The sequence below is a fragment of the Pipistrellus kuhlii genome, unplaced genomic scaffold (genome assembly GCF_014108245.1).
Source record: "Pipistrellus kuhlii isolate mPipKuh1 unplaced genomic scaffold, mPipKuh1.p scaffold_m20_p_24, whole genome shotgun sequence".
Taxonomy (NCBI): Eukaryota; Metazoa; Chordata; class Mammalia; order Chiroptera; family Vespertilionidae; genus Pipistrellus; species Pipistrellus kuhlii.
Genome location: NW_023425523.1, coordinates 5,268,536 through 5,284,398, shown reverse-complemented (window position 1 = coordinate 5,284,398; position 15,863 = coordinate 5,268,536). Strand labels below are relative to the sequence as shown.

General features: G+C 46.4%; 1 protein-coding gene across 4 annotated transcripts in view; it reads left to right on the top strand.

The window, feature by feature from the left end:
- Positions 1–14,744, top strand: part of GPSM2 (G protein signaling modulator 2) — a 30,765-nt gene extending 16,021 nt beyond the window's left edge. For 3 of the 4 annotated variants that reach the window (XM_036452612.2, XM_036452614.2, XM_036452615.2), the window contains 12 exons: positions 269–404; positions 701–843; positions 1,329–1,452; positions 1,551–1,666; positions 3,029–3,184; positions 4,057–4,165; positions 5,266–5,395; positions 8,242–8,312; positions 9,650–9,826; positions 10,382–10,559; positions 11,192–11,406; positions 13,994–14,744. In XM_036452612.2, the coding sequence (XP_036308505.1) occupies positions 269–404; positions 701–843; positions 1,329–1,452; positions 1,551–1,666; positions 3,029–3,184; positions 4,057–4,165; positions 5,266–5,395; positions 8,242–8,312; positions 9,650–9,826; positions 10,382–10,559; positions 11,192–11,406; positions 13,994–14,221 (1,783 nt within the window). In that variant the 3' untranslated portion in view covers positions 14,222–14,744. The remainder of the gene's footprint in view (positions 1–268; positions 405–700; positions 844–1,328; positions 1,453–1,550; positions 1,667–3,028; positions 3,185–4,056; positions 4,166–5,265; positions 5,396–8,241; positions 8,313–9,649; positions 9,827–10,381; positions 10,560–11,191; positions 11,407–13,993) is intronic. The other variant, XM_036452613.2, reaches the window with a different exon arrangement.
- The last annotated feature ends 1,119 nt before the right edge of the window (positions 14,745–15,863 follow it).

The window sequence follows — 15,863 nt, the reverse complement described above, 5'->3', positions numbered from 1 at the left end:
GATCTAATGAAATAGCATTGCGTTTTGAAGTGAATCTTTAGGCACAGTTTAATTAAATGAATGAATAATAGTGAAATGACCCTAGAGTTTAATTAAATGAGTGAAAATTAATTAAAGTACAGAAATGTAAGTTTTAAATTTTTATCCAAAGTAGGTTTCAAGGCTAATGGGTCTTTCTCACATGAGCATGTTACTTGTCCTCTGGAGAAGCTGTACTCTGGCCAAGTTAGATCTTAGTGCTTTACTCCTCCCCCTCCCCGCTACCCAGGACTATTGGAGACCAGCTGGGGGAAGCCAAAGCGAGTGGAAATCTGGGCAACACCTTGAAAGTTCTTGGAAATTTTGACGAAGCCGTAGTGTGCTGTCAGCGACACCTGGATATTTCCAGAGAACTTAACGACAAGGTAAAAAGGGAGCATTTTCACTGAAACCAGTTTGTGTTTTACTTCTGTTTAATCATTTAGTCAAGTCAGTGCCAAAAAAAAAAAAAGATCCATAGAAAGGAGAAGAAACACACAAATCATTAAACAGAGGGGAAAGTGCACAATGAGAGGCTCTTCTCCGAGGGAACCGCTGTTGGGTTGTGTGGACGCCCAGCACACCCCCTCTGGGCCGTGTCGCCCAGGCCATGAATGCACGTGATAGGCACTGGGCCACCTGCCCTCGGAGTGCAGGAGGGAAGTAACACTGCGCTCCACAGGTGGGCGAGGCGAGAGCCCTCTACAACCTGGGCAACGTGTACCACGCCAAAGGCAAGAGCTTCGGCTGCCCCGGCCCCCAGGACGCGGGCGACTTCCCGGAGGAGGTGCGCGGCGCTCTGCAGGCCGCCGTGGATCTCTACGAGTGAGTCATGCTGCCAGCCGGGGCCCCGCGCCGGGCATCTGCTGGCATTCTCTGCCCCAGAGGAAGCCTTAGGTTTGGCAAAGGTTTAAAATTATGGACTAGCCAGGAAAAATAACCCAAATTGTTGCTGAAAGGTTACAGTTGTATTAGTCTCCCAGAAAAGCTTTCGTTTAAACTGCAGACCAGTGCCACCTAGTGGCAGAAAAAGAAGTACCATTGGTTAGTCTAAGTAGAATCTCATAGGACTGCTAACTTAGGTGTTTCAAGACTCATTGCGTTCTTGAATCTGGGCAGAAACCCCCAGATGGTTTAGTAAAATGTCCCCAGCCAGTTCTTAACAGCTACCCTCCACCATAGACCCACCTTTAAAATGTGGCACACTGTGGCTGTAAGCTTCTTTAAAACTTTTATGATAAAAAGACTCAGATTTGTAAATCTAATAAACCCCCCAAGCTATCTTTTCACAACGTGCTGCCCTCGCTCAGGGAAAACCTGTCGCTGGTGACCGCTCTGGGTGACCGCGCCGCCCAGGGACGGGCCTTTGGAAACCTGGGGAACACACATTACCTCCTGGGCAACTTCAGGGACGCCGTCATCGCCCACGAGCAGGTACAGTGCGGCCCTGCAGCCAGCTTCCCCCGTGCCCCCAGCGGTGAGGTTGTTCCTTACTTGGTATGGCTCTGTCTAATCAGAGTTTTCCCTTTCAGCGCCTCCTTATAGCAAAAGAGTTTGGGGATAAAGCAGCCGAAAGAAGAGCATACAGCAACTTGGGAAATGCGTATATATTTCTTGGCGAATTTGAAATGGCCTCTGACTACTACAAGTGAGTGGTATTTCTTAGTGAGATGAGCAGGTGTGCTCCCTGAGCGGTCACAGGAGGCTCAGAACCTGCGCTGGCTGCCCCGTGGCCGTGGGACCCGGGCTCCGAAGCCTCGGGGTCCTCGTCCGAAATGACAGAAGCACTTGCTTTTGGATTGTTGTGAGGACTGAGTGGGAGACTGTGAGGTACTTTCTTAGCATAGTACCTGCTCGGTGCTCAAGGAGTTCTGCTGTGCCTGAGGTTAACAGCAGCGATATGGCCCTTTCTATGGTTACTTTTTACCTTAAACCTTTTCAAATGAAACTCTTAACTTGCTTATTAGCATGTGTGATATGTATATTTACATGCATTTTTCACTTGATTTGCAGAAAGGCCAATAGAGAAGCTGGTAACAAAAATGTGCCCTTGGTTTTCCCACGATCGCTGGGCTCTTCCCACCATGGCACCTCTCTGCCCGCCTTTGGACCTCCCTCCTGAGGGGCAGCCCCAGCTCCTCTTGGCAGGCCTTTCTGATCTGTCCATGGATGGCCTGCTCTGTGCTTCTGGTTGTCTGGAGTTTCCCCTAATTAGTGGGGATTAAGGCCCGTACAGACTTGGCAGAATCCAGTTTGCATGAGCCAAAGACTCAGTGATTGATTTGTATTTTATTGTTAGAGAATCCAATGTGAGAGAGCTCTGAATATTTTGTTATTTTTTAAAAAGGTAAAATTATTTTAGGTCCATCTAAAGAGCTAGAATGTCATCTCACATTACTTTAAACAAATACTAATTAATGGTTAATATTTGTTGGCCGACTAGATGTGAAATATCCTTCCAAATAAGTCACTCTTTCCAGATAAAATAGATCACCCAGAAAGTCTAGCCGTGCGGCCCACACTCTGACTGCTGCCCTGGCTTCTCGTTGATGGTCCCATAGGCATTGGGTGGAGTTCGGTTAATCTTTAAATGCGCTAAATATTTTTCATGAGTCGGTGACTAATGGCCTAACTCAGTATTTAAATTTCGAATAAATGTAAGGCAACATACTATGCTTGGAAGAGAGGGGACGTGAATGTCTCTCCATTTAAGTATGAAGCATGCGACAGGGAAGGTTTTCTTAGTGTTACCAAAGCTGGGTTCACACTCAGAGAACTTGCTCTTGTGTCACTACTCCTTTATCTGGAAAAGTAACAGGACTCTCGCCTCTCCCAGAAGTCTGGATTTGCGTTTGTTTCAAAGGCATCTTTTTGTCTCCGAGTTCTGGAGAAAGTGCAGGATCTTAAGCTCTAAAACAGTCACTTTAAAGGCAGGTGGAAAAGTGAGTGTTAATTATGATGATGGCCAAAAATAAAGTGATGGTTATGTAAGCATTAATTCCTTCTTTAGAAAGACGCTGCTGTTGGCTCGGCAGCTTAAAGACAGAGCAGTGGAGGCGCAGTCCTGCTACAGCCTGGGGAACACCTACACGCTGCTCCAGGACTACGACAAGGCCATCGACTACCACCTGAAGCACCTGGCCATCGCTCAGGAGCTGGAGGACAGGTGAGTGCCCTTGCTCCTGTGGTGATGGCGAAACAGGGATTTTCAGTCAATTGTCTCTTGTTTCCTTTTAAATTTCTGTTTAAGGAAGTTCCTGTTTCAGTAGCATCCTCTGTACAGTTGTGTCTGAAGGACTCGCATGTGTTAGGGATTAGCCTGGTCCTAGGGAGCCCTGAACCCAGGTCAGCAACTGGGTCAGCGTCCTGCCACCTGCAGCCGCCCTCCTGACAGATCAGTGGGGCTGGGACTGAGGGCGGCACGGCCGGTCATGTGGCAGGGATGGCTGCTCCTCCATCAGCTCATTGTCGCCAGCAGGAAGGAAGGTCCCTTATGCCCTGTCTCTCCCTGTGTCTCCCCCCCCCCCACCCCGCACCCTTTTTAAGAGAAGCTAGAAGTCCCAAGTTTTATATGAAGCCTTCTGATTGTTAATGTTGGTGACTAATTCCTTTTTTCACTGAATGAATGAATGGACAGCATCTGTGTGCAGGCCTGTGTGTGCACGTTAGGAAAGTAGGTTTCACCTCAGGACAGAGGAGAACCTCTCACTGCCCGAGAGCGCGGCCCCCCCCCCCCCCCCCATGGTGCCCATGCACGGACTGCATGATCACCGGGGCTGCAGAGAACATGGGTGGGGGATAGACCCGCCCCTGCCACTTGATTGGTTTATCATATAGTGCATGTTTAAAAGGTGTTTAACACTGGACTCTGGGTTTCAGAGTTTTCTGGGCATTCGAGGTGTCTCCATATTTAGATGGTGTTTTTACATCAAATACCACGTGAATGCAGAGCGCTGTGTGCACCTCAGTTACTGCTGGGCAGCCGGGACCACGCTCACCCCTCTGGGAAACAGCAAATTTGCTTTGATCATTTCCTAGAATCGGTGAAGGGAGAGCATGCTGGAGCTTAGGAAACGCATACACAGCCCTAGGAAACCACGAGCAAGCCATGCACTTTGCTGAAAAGCACCTGGAGATTTCGAGAGAGGTAAGGAGCTGGAAGGCTGGTCTGTGCTGCTGTGACTACACACACACCACCCCGTTCTCCACGGACAAGCACTGTGTGGGGACTGGCTCTTACAGTCCTGCCATCTCTGCCTGTTAGAGCTTAGAAACCTTTCTGAGCCTCACTTCTGTAAAATGGGGATGTCTAGCTTGCAAGTCATCAAAAGGATGAGATAATATATGTCAAGTGGCCCTGGCCAGTGGTCTGTGGTCAGAATGTTGCCCCATGCACCAAAGGGTTGCAGGTTTAATCCCTGGGCCCCAGGTGGTCCGGGCGAGGGTGGGAGGCAACCAACCAATGTCTCACCTCGCTGTTTTCTGTCTCCACCCCTTCCACTCTCTCTAAAAATCGGTGGGGAAAAACATCCAAATTATATATATATATATATATATATGCATAAGCACATATATACTAGAATATGCCTAAGGTAATTTCTAGTATTGACTTAATAAGTAAATGTTAGCTACTACTGTAGTATGGAAATAAAAGATTCTAAGGAAATTTAAGTCATATGATGCCACGTTAATGTGTCACAGAAGAAGCACACTATTATTTAATACTAGAGGCCTGATGCACGACATTCATGCCTGTGCCCTCTTGCAGGATGTCCAACTGCTGGCTTAGGGGAGCGGGCCTAAACCGTCAGTTGGACATCCTTAGCGTTGCTACAGAGGTGTTCTCACCAGCTCATGAGCCCAGCTTCTGGCTGAGCGGTTCTCTCCCTGTGGGAGTGCACTGACCACCAGAGGGCAGCTCCTGCATTGAGTGTCTGTCCTCGGGAGGTGATTGTGTGTCATTGCGACCAGTTGTTCCACCACTTAGTCAATTTGCATATTAGTCTTTTATTATATAGGATGATCGCAGATTAAGAGGAATCTAATATTTAGAGAACTAAAGAGCTGATCAAATAAAATTAGCTATACTACTGTCATGTTTTAGAAACTTTCCTTTTCTTCTACAAAAACCCCATTTAATTCATAGTCTCAGAATTCCAATATAACTATTTTCATTCAGCTTACAACATTTTCAGCTAGTCTTCACCGTTCTCTGTCCTCCCTCTAACACACACGCTGTGATTGTAGGTCGGGGACAGCAGCGGCGAGCTAACAGCACGGCTGAATCTCTCAGACCTTCAGATGGTTCTCGGGCTGAGCTACAGCACCAACAACTCCGTGATGTCTGAAAACATTGAAATTGATAACAGCTCGCACGGTAAGTGATGGGTCTTCAAAACCCAACTGCATCCTTAAGGTTTACATTTAAATTGGTTATCACATGTTCACCAAATCCAGAGAAAATATAACATGGGAAGTTAAACATTTTATTAACATAGGTTAATGACATTAAAACGGATTTGGGAGATTTTCAAAAACTGAAATTTGGTTCTTTATAAAAAGCCTAACAGATCTATAGCAAGATTACTCAAGAGAGAAAAAAAGAAGTGGACATAAGCTTCCCACTAACACAGTGCCTGGCCCAGATGATTTCACTAGTGAGGTCTACCAAACACTGAAGAAAACTGATTCCATCCTTCCATAGAATTGTATAGATCTGTCTTCCTGAGAACAGTATAACCTTGATTTTCAGACTAGACAGGAACAATACAAGAAAGGTAAATTATAGGCCAGTCTCTTGAGCATAGATGTAGAAATTCTAAACGATATTAGCATACCAGGTCCAGCAGTGAATTTAATGTGGTTTTTAAAAGTTTATTGATTTGAGAAAGAGAGAAAGAGAAATATTGATGGGCTGTCTGCTGAAGTCGTCGTCGTCGTCGTCGTCGTGTCCGTCCGTCCCCCCCCCCCCGGGAAGCAAGCCTGTAACCCTGTAATCACTCAAGTCGGAACACTAAAGAAGGATGTCAGTTTTCCCAACTGATGTAAATGTAATGCACTACCAAGCTATTCGTGAGTTATTTTGGGAAACTTGATGAGGTCACTTTCATTCAATGTATATGAAAAAAAAGGCCTGAGAACTGAAAGCAAAGCATGAAAAACAAGAAATGGGATCATGTCTTGACATCCTCCACAGGTATAAAGATTTTAAAGCTACAGCAACTAAAACTGTGTGATGTAGGCATAGAGACAGACCCGAGGGAGGAAAGGTAGAACCTGTATTTATATGCCTTGCATATATGGAAACTGTTCACTCCAGCAAGGATTTATTTTTGTGAGGTAAGATTTAAATATGGAAAACAGAGCAGCAGAGAGGCTGCTGACATTGCTGACTATCAGGCACTGCACTTGACCCCTCACAGAAAATGACAGTGACCCCACACACCGTGTCTATGATGCAAACACCGGTCAGAGGAACTGCCCGAGGGCGGGGCGGTCTCCTGAGTGTGGTGCTGCCTCTGCAGGGAGAGGACCTCTCTGATGCCCGAGGGGAAGATGTCTCAGGCGGAAAACAAACCCCCAAGGGAGAGATTGGCGTTGAAATTAAGAACTTCATTAACACAAACCATGAAGAGGCAAAACAGACAGGACATTGCCACACGGTGTGATTAAAAAGGGATTTGTGTTCTCACTGTGTAAGAACCCCTGTGAATTAGGACCAAGATAAATAACCCAACCAAAAAATGGGCAAAAGCGGTGAACAGAAGAAACCAACAGCCCACGGTGAGGTACTCAGATTTTTAACTTCACTGAATTGGGGAAAATCACAGTGGGCAACACTGAAACCTGTGCATAGAGGGGAAGGGCCTGGTGACACCAGGATTGAAGCCACGTGGGAAATGGAATCTTCTGCAGTCTTGACTGGAATAGAAATTGGTCTGTTTTGAACTTGGCAACACTCTGGTAAAGTTCAAGGTGTACCAACCTTATGGTCCAGCAGTTCTGCTCGTTACAAACCCCAGCATCCAAACTGGGAGAGGCACTTGCACACTAAGGTCCAGGAATTTCTGAGTAGTATCACTTATAATAAAAAATAGGGGAGCAACTAAATATCTATCTGAGTAAAATGGATATGTAAGTAATTTCCTATCTTGGAAAGGCAATGAAAGTTAAACTAAGTTATACGTATCAACTTGGATGAATCTCTCAAATGTAAGGGAGCTCCAAGGAAGTAAGTTAGAGTAGTAGTCGCCAACCGGTGGAGTGGTCCTCGAGGTCTGAAAGTTGGCGACCGCTAGTTAGAGGGTATGTCCAGTATGAGACCATTTATATAATGTATATAATAAGCTTTATTGCTTAGCTATATAAATAAGTAATGAAAATATGAAAAATTATAGGAAGAAAAAGGGACAGTGTTGGGGGAGTTAATGTGTTGGTAACAGTTTATTTTTTAAGCTGTGTAGGTATTGAATTTTCTTTATATTATGCCTTTTAAAATACTGCTTGTTTTTAAAAGATTGAGGGTAAATGAAAGTTATATTTAATGAAAAACTTGAACTTTTTAACCTATTTCCTGACAGGCAGTAAATCTGTCCTCTAATGAGATCGTAAATGAAATGGGTAACTCTGAAGTTATAGTGCTTGGCTGTTATTTTGGTTTTTACCCCAAAATTGAAGGTCTAAAGCCTTTTCCTTATGTTTTTACTTATTTAAACCCCTCTCCAGTTCGTTTTGGTTTATTTTTAAGACATTAGATAGTATGAAGACAATTATTATAAAGGCTTTTTCTAAATTAAGAGTTAATGTTAGTAACCCAAATTAGTTTCCAACCAAAATGTAACTTTCTTACATTAAAATCTTTGAGAGGGAGGGCATAGTCTATTTCTATAGAGAGTTATTTTCTTTTTTGAAAAATATATTTTTTTATTGATTTCAGAGAGGGAGCAAAACATCAATGATAAAGAATCATTGACTGGCTGCCTCCTGCACGCCTCTTAGTGGGGATCGAGCCTGCAACAGAACCTGGGACCTTTCAGTCCGCAGGCTGATGCCAAAACCAGCTAGGTCTAGAAAATTATTCTTAAAAGAACATGTTTGTACAGATTTCCTACTTCCATAGGGGTTTGTGTAACAGACTTTAAAATTCAATAACAAATGCCAGAATGATGCTGAATTTGTGGTGGTAAGGTCTCCCTGGTTTATTTAAATTGCTTTTTTACAAAGGTGCACGCCCCAAGTTTGGACGCCGACACAGTATGGAAAACATGGAACTTATGAAATTAACACCAGAAAAGGTGGGTAGTTTTTATATTTTAAATTTCTTGAACTGTTATAAAAATATTTTAGTAACTTGGAAAATTTTTTTACTTCAGAGAGGAAGAAACATCAATGATGATAATCATTGATCAGCTGCTTCCTGCTCTCCACACAGGGGATTGAGCCCATAACCCGGGCATATGCCCTGATGGGGAATCAAACTGTGACCTCCTGGTTCATAGATTGACACTCAACTACTGAGCCACGCTGGGCTATTTTAATTAATTTTTTAATAAAATGACAAAATTATTTTTAATGTACAGTTGATTCTCACTATTCATGGATTCCTATTTACAGAGCTGGCTACTCACAAAATTTGTAACTTCCAAAAAATATACATGGTGCTTTCCTCCCTCATGTAAGATCTCTTTTTTTTGTTGTTGTTGAGGTTGCATTGGTTTCAGGTGTGTAATAGTATATATTTTTCCTGTGCATTCAAACCACAGAGAGCAAACTGAGGGTTGCCAGATGGGAGGGGGATGGAGGGCTGGGTGAAAAGGATTTAGAAATTGGCAATTACTAAATATGGAATATGGTAATAATGTAACTACATATGGTGCCAGGTGGGACCAGATTTAATGGGGCAGGGTCACTTTGCAAGTTACATACACGTCTAACCACTGTTGGACACCTGAAACTAAGGTAATATTGTATGCCAACTCTAATAGAAAAATGAAATTTAGAAAGGAAAATCTAACCATTTTTTAAAAAGGTTATTACCTGTGTTTAAACCAGGTCACATAAGTTTGATTAGATTTTGCCTATTGAGAATTTAGTATTGTTAGTGAAAGCAGCACAGCTCTCTTGACCAAAAATGCTGTGTAAGTTTTAGGTGTTAAATTTTGCGGTTAAGCTCTTAGATATCCAACACCCAGAATGAAACCTTGGCTCTTTCTCTGACTATTCAAATTTAATTTTTATGGAATTTTGGCAAACTTTGTTTCTTATTCTTAGGTTTTTAAAAGCCACCATATTGTTTTGATAATGAGAAATCTACAGTGTGTGTATTATATATTTGATTCAAGCTATTGAAATAGTGAGCTACCTGGCAAGAAGGGGTTTGTTTAAAGATGTAAGCCTCGCCCCAGCGGGGCGGTTCAGTTGGCTGGAGTGTCGTCCCATACACCAAAGGGTTGTGAGCTCCATCCCAGGTCAGGGTTCATATGGGAGGCAACCAACCAAAGTTTCTCTTCCCTTCCTCTCTAAAAAGCATAAGACTCACCCCCAGTACTGAGAGGATGGCAGGTTACTATTCTAGGGAACCAGAGGGGTTTGCTTCTCGCTCTGCTTTACATGCGCCTTTATCATTCGGCAGGTACAGAACTGGAACAGTGAACTTCTTGCTAAACAAAAACCCCTCATTGCCAAACCTTCTGCAAAGCTACTCTTTGTCAACAGATTGAAGGGGAAGAAATACAAAACCAGTACCTCCACTAAAGTCCTCCAAGACACCAGGAACTCCACTGAGCACCGCGTTCCCAATCCCCAGAGGGTACGTGTGTTTGAAGTAAGGTGTGAGTACAGTTCTCTCTTCTCCGAGTTTGCTCTCCAAGGTTTCCGTCACCTGTGACCAACCGCAGTCCAAATATATTACATTGGAAACTCCAGAGTAAACGCACGTCTAAGTTGCACACTGTTCTGAGTGGGGTGACGAGATCTCACGCTGTCAGCCCAGTGCCTGCCTCCACACTGTACATGCGCTCCCTGTTAGTCACTCAGTAGCTGGTTATCAGGTCACCTGTCCAGGTATCTGAGCTGTGTTCATGTGACCCTATTGTAGGGTGGCCCCAAAGTGCCAGAGGAGCTGGCAACGAGGTATGCCCAAGGCGATGCCCGTCACTGACACTTGCACGATTCACTCAGGACCTGAAGCAGCGTCCGAGGCCCCTGACATTAGCCCAGAAATACAGGATTAAAAAAGTAAAGTCACTACAAATGCTTTTCAATAGCAGCACTGACATCACGGATTCCTTTTACTAAAAAAAGGCCCATTTTTAACCCTCATGTTGTCCCACTGATGGCCTGAGGATGCTGCTGGGATCCTCAGCTTTCCTCTCTGTCTCAGAAACTCAGTGCGGACACGACAGGAGAGGAAGGCTTTTTTGACCTCCTGAGCCGGTTTCAGAGCAACCGGATGGACGACCAGCGGTGCTGCCTCCGGGACAAGACCTGCGGGACGGCTTCCGGCACGGCGCCGTCCACCCCCCCGAGAGGGAAGCTGAGACGTGAGTCACCGCTGCCCCCGTGCTCCCCCTCCCTTCGGGTCCCAAGGACTCGGCTCTCAGGGAGGCCCGGCAGCTGAGCCCAGACACCATCCGAACGAGCAGTGTCAGTTCCCCAGTGCCTCTGCCTCTGCTCTGAGGGAATAAACTACAGTTCATGTAAAACGCATTCAGTTAGTACTGGGGGTGAGGCTTAGACCTTTTTTTTTTTAATCCTCACCTGAGGATAGAGAGGAAGGGAAGGAGAGAAACTTCCATTGGTTGCCTCCATGTGAACCCAGACCAGGGATGGAGCTCACACCTTTTGGTGTATGGGACGACACTGATCAGGTGACTCCCGCTGCCCTGGGCGCCAGCCCTCAGCATTCACTGAGTTATTAGCGCGAAGGCTCCTTCCCAGGGCGTGGAATAAAAACACTTCCCGTCAGACACATTAAGGAAGAGAAACAGCTACCGTATTTACCTTCTAAAGTGGAGCTCTGCACAAAGGGAAATGCAGCACCATGGGCAGCACCCCCAACCGGATGTGAGGGTTCTCTGGATCCACTCCCCGTCCCTGTCCACCAGACAGCTAAGCAGGAAGGAGCCGGTCCATACTAGTATGCCTGATGTCCGGGCCGTTTCCCTGTTCGCAGCACTGTCTGTCTCCGTGGTGTCCCCCAACACGGACGAGTTTCTGGACCTCCTGGCCAGCTCGCAGAGCCGCCGCCTGGACGACCAGAGGGCCAGTGTCAGCAACCTGCCGGGGCTGCGTCTGACCCCGAACCACCACCAGCCAGTCCTGGGCCACCTGGTGACGAGTGACAGGGAGCCTGACGACGACTTCTTCGACATCCTCGTCAAGTGCCAGGTGGGTGCTTGTCATGCTGTCTGGCTGGATTTGGACTGTGGAGGGGAGGGCTGTTGGGAGTTCTTTCGGCTGGTGAGCCGACGTGGAGAGAAGACTCAAAGGATGAAGAGCCCTCTGCCCTCGGTTGGGAGCGGCCTCAGGAGCAGCTGGTGGCTAAGGCAGTGGAGGCCCTTCCTAGCCAGTTAGCGTTTGGGAAAATGCTCCGAGCACAACGGCTTTCACGTGTTGGCGGTTTTAATGATTACCAGCCTGTGTGCTCATGGAAAACAATGCTTCTTCTCACTAAGGCCTTTCCTCTGGGTGGCCCTCATTCTTTCTGGGTCCTATTCTAGATACGGGAGAGGCATTGGCTAAGTTTGCATAGATACTAGTATAAGCCAGGCAGCAAGATAAAGGGCTGCTGGTGGGAGGAGGGTCTGCGGTAGGTGTGGTTTGGGAAGACATTTCTGAAGAGAGGCCTGACGGAGGCAAAGCAGTCAGCCCGTGAAAGGGCCTCCACAACGAGAAGGCAAGTCCCAGGTGGGCAGAGTGAGGGGAAGATACTGGAGGGTCTGCACGATCATCCTGGCTGTCAGTGGGAACTAACGTGGGAATTGGGCAGAGTGACAGTCAGATGGCGGGCAGGACAGAGTCAAGGATGGCTCAGCTTTGTGGGGTGAACGGTGCCATTTAATGCAACGGGAAGGCAGAGGAGAAGCCTGACTGGGGAGAAACAGCGAGTTCCACGCCGTTTACGTTAATCGAGGGCCCTAACCAGACATTCACGTTCAGAAGGCAACCGGATGTGAAAGTGTGACCCACAGAGCAGTAACTGGGAGTCAGCAGTGGTAGCTGGTACCAAAGCCCTGGGACAAGGTGACACCTGAGCAGGAGAGGAGGAAGCAGAGGACTCAGCGCTCCAGATCCAGCCGATAGAGGCACGTGTGGACCAGCCGGAGCCCCGAGAGGGGAGAGCCATGTGCAGCAGGGGTTCAAGGGACGCTCACCTGTGCCAGGTGCTGCTAACAGCCTGTTAGGTGATGGCTGAGATGATTAGTAATCCTGAGAGGTACTGTCCAGTGACATGAAAGGGGAGGTAGGAGAGCTGGAGCTGCAGGAGGCAGAGCGAACACACCGGGAGGGGGGAGCAAGCAGGAGTTCACTGGGTGCTTCTGTGTTCTCAGCAGAAGAAGTGGTAGGGCCAAACACGGAAAAGAAAGGAAGTGGAGCACAGCTGACCCTTTATGAAAGGAACAGACTGCCTGTGCTGAGGACACTCGAGGTAACTAGTCACACTGGGGGCTGCTGGACGTCTTCTGCAGTCATAGCAGGAGAGCAGCTCTAACCAAGGCCGGTGTTTTGCCTGGAAACCAGGGAGAAGGGGGAGAAGCACATGCCAGGTAGTAGTTTAGACGTGAAAAGGAACCGTGATCCCAGGGACCCAGGAAATTCTGCAGCCAACGCGGACAGAGCTCAAAGGGGAGGGGCGTTTCTACAGCCGTAGGTGGAGCCTGCAGTACAACCGCTCAATAGTGGACCAACCAACCAGGAAAGCACCCGGATCTAAGATAGGCACCCTACCAAATGTCTTTCCAACCACAATGGCATCAAGTTAGAGGCAATAACAAGGAATTGGACAAATTACAAAATTAAGAGTGTTCTAAAGCTTACAGGAGGCAGGGCTTGGGGAAAATTTACAGCTGTAAATGCTGCTGACATTAAAAGAAAAGATGTCAAGTCAACCTATGTTTACGACTTAAGGAGCTAAAAGGAACAAACTAAACCCAAACCTAGCAGAAGGAAAGAAATAATAAAGATGAGAGCAGAAATATAACAGAAAATAGAGAAAGTCAACAAAATCAAATGCTGGTTCTTTGAAAAGACTGACCTCTAGCTAGCCTAAGAAAAAGATGAGGCCTCAATTGCTAAAATCAGAAATGAAAGTGGGCATTATTCCTGCTTCTACAGAAATAAAAATTACAGGAAACTATGAATATAATATGCCAATAAGTTGGGTAACCTGGATGAGATTGTGTTTCTAGTTATTTGTCCAACCAAGAAAATGACATTTAAAGTAGATCCATAATTTCTAAGGAGATTCTTTCCGTAATCAAAGACCTGACAGAAAGTCAGACCTGATGCCTGCACAGGTGAATCCTACCAAACATATAAGAATTAACATCAATGTTGCTTCAACTCTTCCTCCAAACTGAAGGGAAGCCTTCTTGTGCTTTAGGAGTCATTCTGAGGCCAGTGTATTGCCCTCATACCAAAGCTAACAGGACACCAATGTCCTTTTGAATACAGAGGCAGAAGTCATCAACATTCTAGCAAACAGAACTCAGCAGCATATTGAAAGGATTATATGCCATGACCAGCTGAGACTTATTCCTGGAATACAAGACTGTGTGGAACTTGATCTAATACACCACACAAATAGAATGTAGAGAAAATAACACAATCATCTCAATTAATGAATAAAAAGCATTTGACAAAATTCAACGCATTCAAACTCAGAATATCAGGAAACCACTGCAACATATAAGTCATTTATGAAATACCCACGGTTGTCATCATCAGTGGTGCTAACCGCTCTCCTTGCTTTCAGGGGTCCAGGCTGGACGACCAGAGATGTGCTCCGCCCCCCACTGCCACCAAGGGGCCGACGGTCCCCGACGAGGACTTTTTCAGCCTCATTTTACGGTCTCAGGCGAAAAGAATGGATGAACAGAGAGTTCTCTTACAAAGAGATCAAAACAGAGACGCTGCTTTTGGGCTGAAGGGCTGTTTGCAAAGCGATGCTCTGTTGGAATTTAAGAACTCGGGAAGAAAATAAGCCACTAGTTACGGTGGGCGTGTTTCTTAAAGAACGCTGCGAGGAGCTGCACCTTTTCCTTGAGAGGAGGAGGTTTACGGCATACAACAGCGCTCAGGCTGTGAGGGCGGCGTACACCTTGGCGTGTATCATGCCGTGTTATGAACATGGACACTCACGTGCTTTGTGGATGCGGCTGAGAAGGTGCTTCCGTGATCCTGCCTGGGACTGTCCTCCAGCTCCCTAGTCCTGGGCCTCGGTGCGTAAAGTAGAAAGTTAGACAAACCGGACTCCCAGTCCCCTTTCTGAGATCCTATTTTTAAGCACTTCGTTGACAGTGGCTTTTTTTTTTTTTTACTTAACATGTAGAGAGCAAGCATGTTGTCTAGAAAAACATGCTTGACCAATGTTTAGTTATATAAAATAGTCCATAAAAAATCTAGGTCTCCTTCCCTCCTCCTCCCCTCAAAACAAATCTATTTTCAATATGTTTTTGGGCCAAAGCCATTATGAGACTCTTAAGAAATAAACTTCTTTTAGCTTGTTTTGGGCTCTTTGTATTTTCTTTTTAATTAAGCAGTCACGTGCCACTGACTGACGGGGCGTTTGAGAAAAGCCTCAGGAGGCGGACCTGGACGGCGCGGCAGCTGTGAGGGTGGGTGTTCAGACCAGCAGCGAGCGGCTGGGTGTGCCATGATCTCAGGATGGCTGTGATGTCACTGGCGACAGAGTTTTCAGCTCCATCATAATCTGATGGGGCCACCACCATGTAAGTGGTCTGTTGTGGACCACATCATCCTCACGTGGCACGTGACCATACGATCCATGTAGATGTAGACATGTATGTATACATGGTTCAGAATTGTATCCTTTATTGCAAAATACTGCTGTGAGACTGCCTAGGACCTAACGTTAGAAGCCACAATGTGGTCGTGTCACAGAAACAGGGAACAGAAAAACTGAGATTTCAGTCTGACAGACGGAGGCGAGGACCTACTTCCCTCGCCATGAAGCCTCTTCCCAGAAGCGGGAAGGTGTTCACAAGGACATGGAACAGGACACGACGCAGGAACGTTCAGCAAAACGAAGGACGGAGCAGAGCCTGACCTGATGCCAAGTGAGCACGGAGCGCATTCACCTCGGTGCGGCACATCGGGACCCGGCTGTCTACAAGTCCTCTGTGGGTCTGACCGGCAAACAGTGAGGATGACTCCAAACGGTTACACAACCTGGAATTACATTAAGCGCTTCTTGGGGGGGGGGGGGGGGGGGTGCACACACATTCTTGTCAGAAGTTTTGGTGAAAGTGCTCAGGTAACACTGGATTGTATCACAGCGTGTGTGTTCTCTACGGGTACAAGGTCCTAGAGTTGCCTCCGTTTAAAAAGTGCACACGAGTTTCATGGGCTTTATCTTGTAAGAATATTCAATGAGCAAAGATAAGCGTACCAACCGGAGTAATATAAAAATAAGTGTTTATTGTGTGTATATGGTACTTCTTAGACCCTGTAAACATTCAACATTATTCCATTTAAAATCTGCTTTTAAAAACGGCCACCACCACTCGGATTCTCAAAGCGCGTCTCTAAGCCTTCCTATCAGTGATAACACTGGCTGGCCCTCCGCAGGCCTCCCTGTCATAAACTGGCCTGGGCACGCTCCA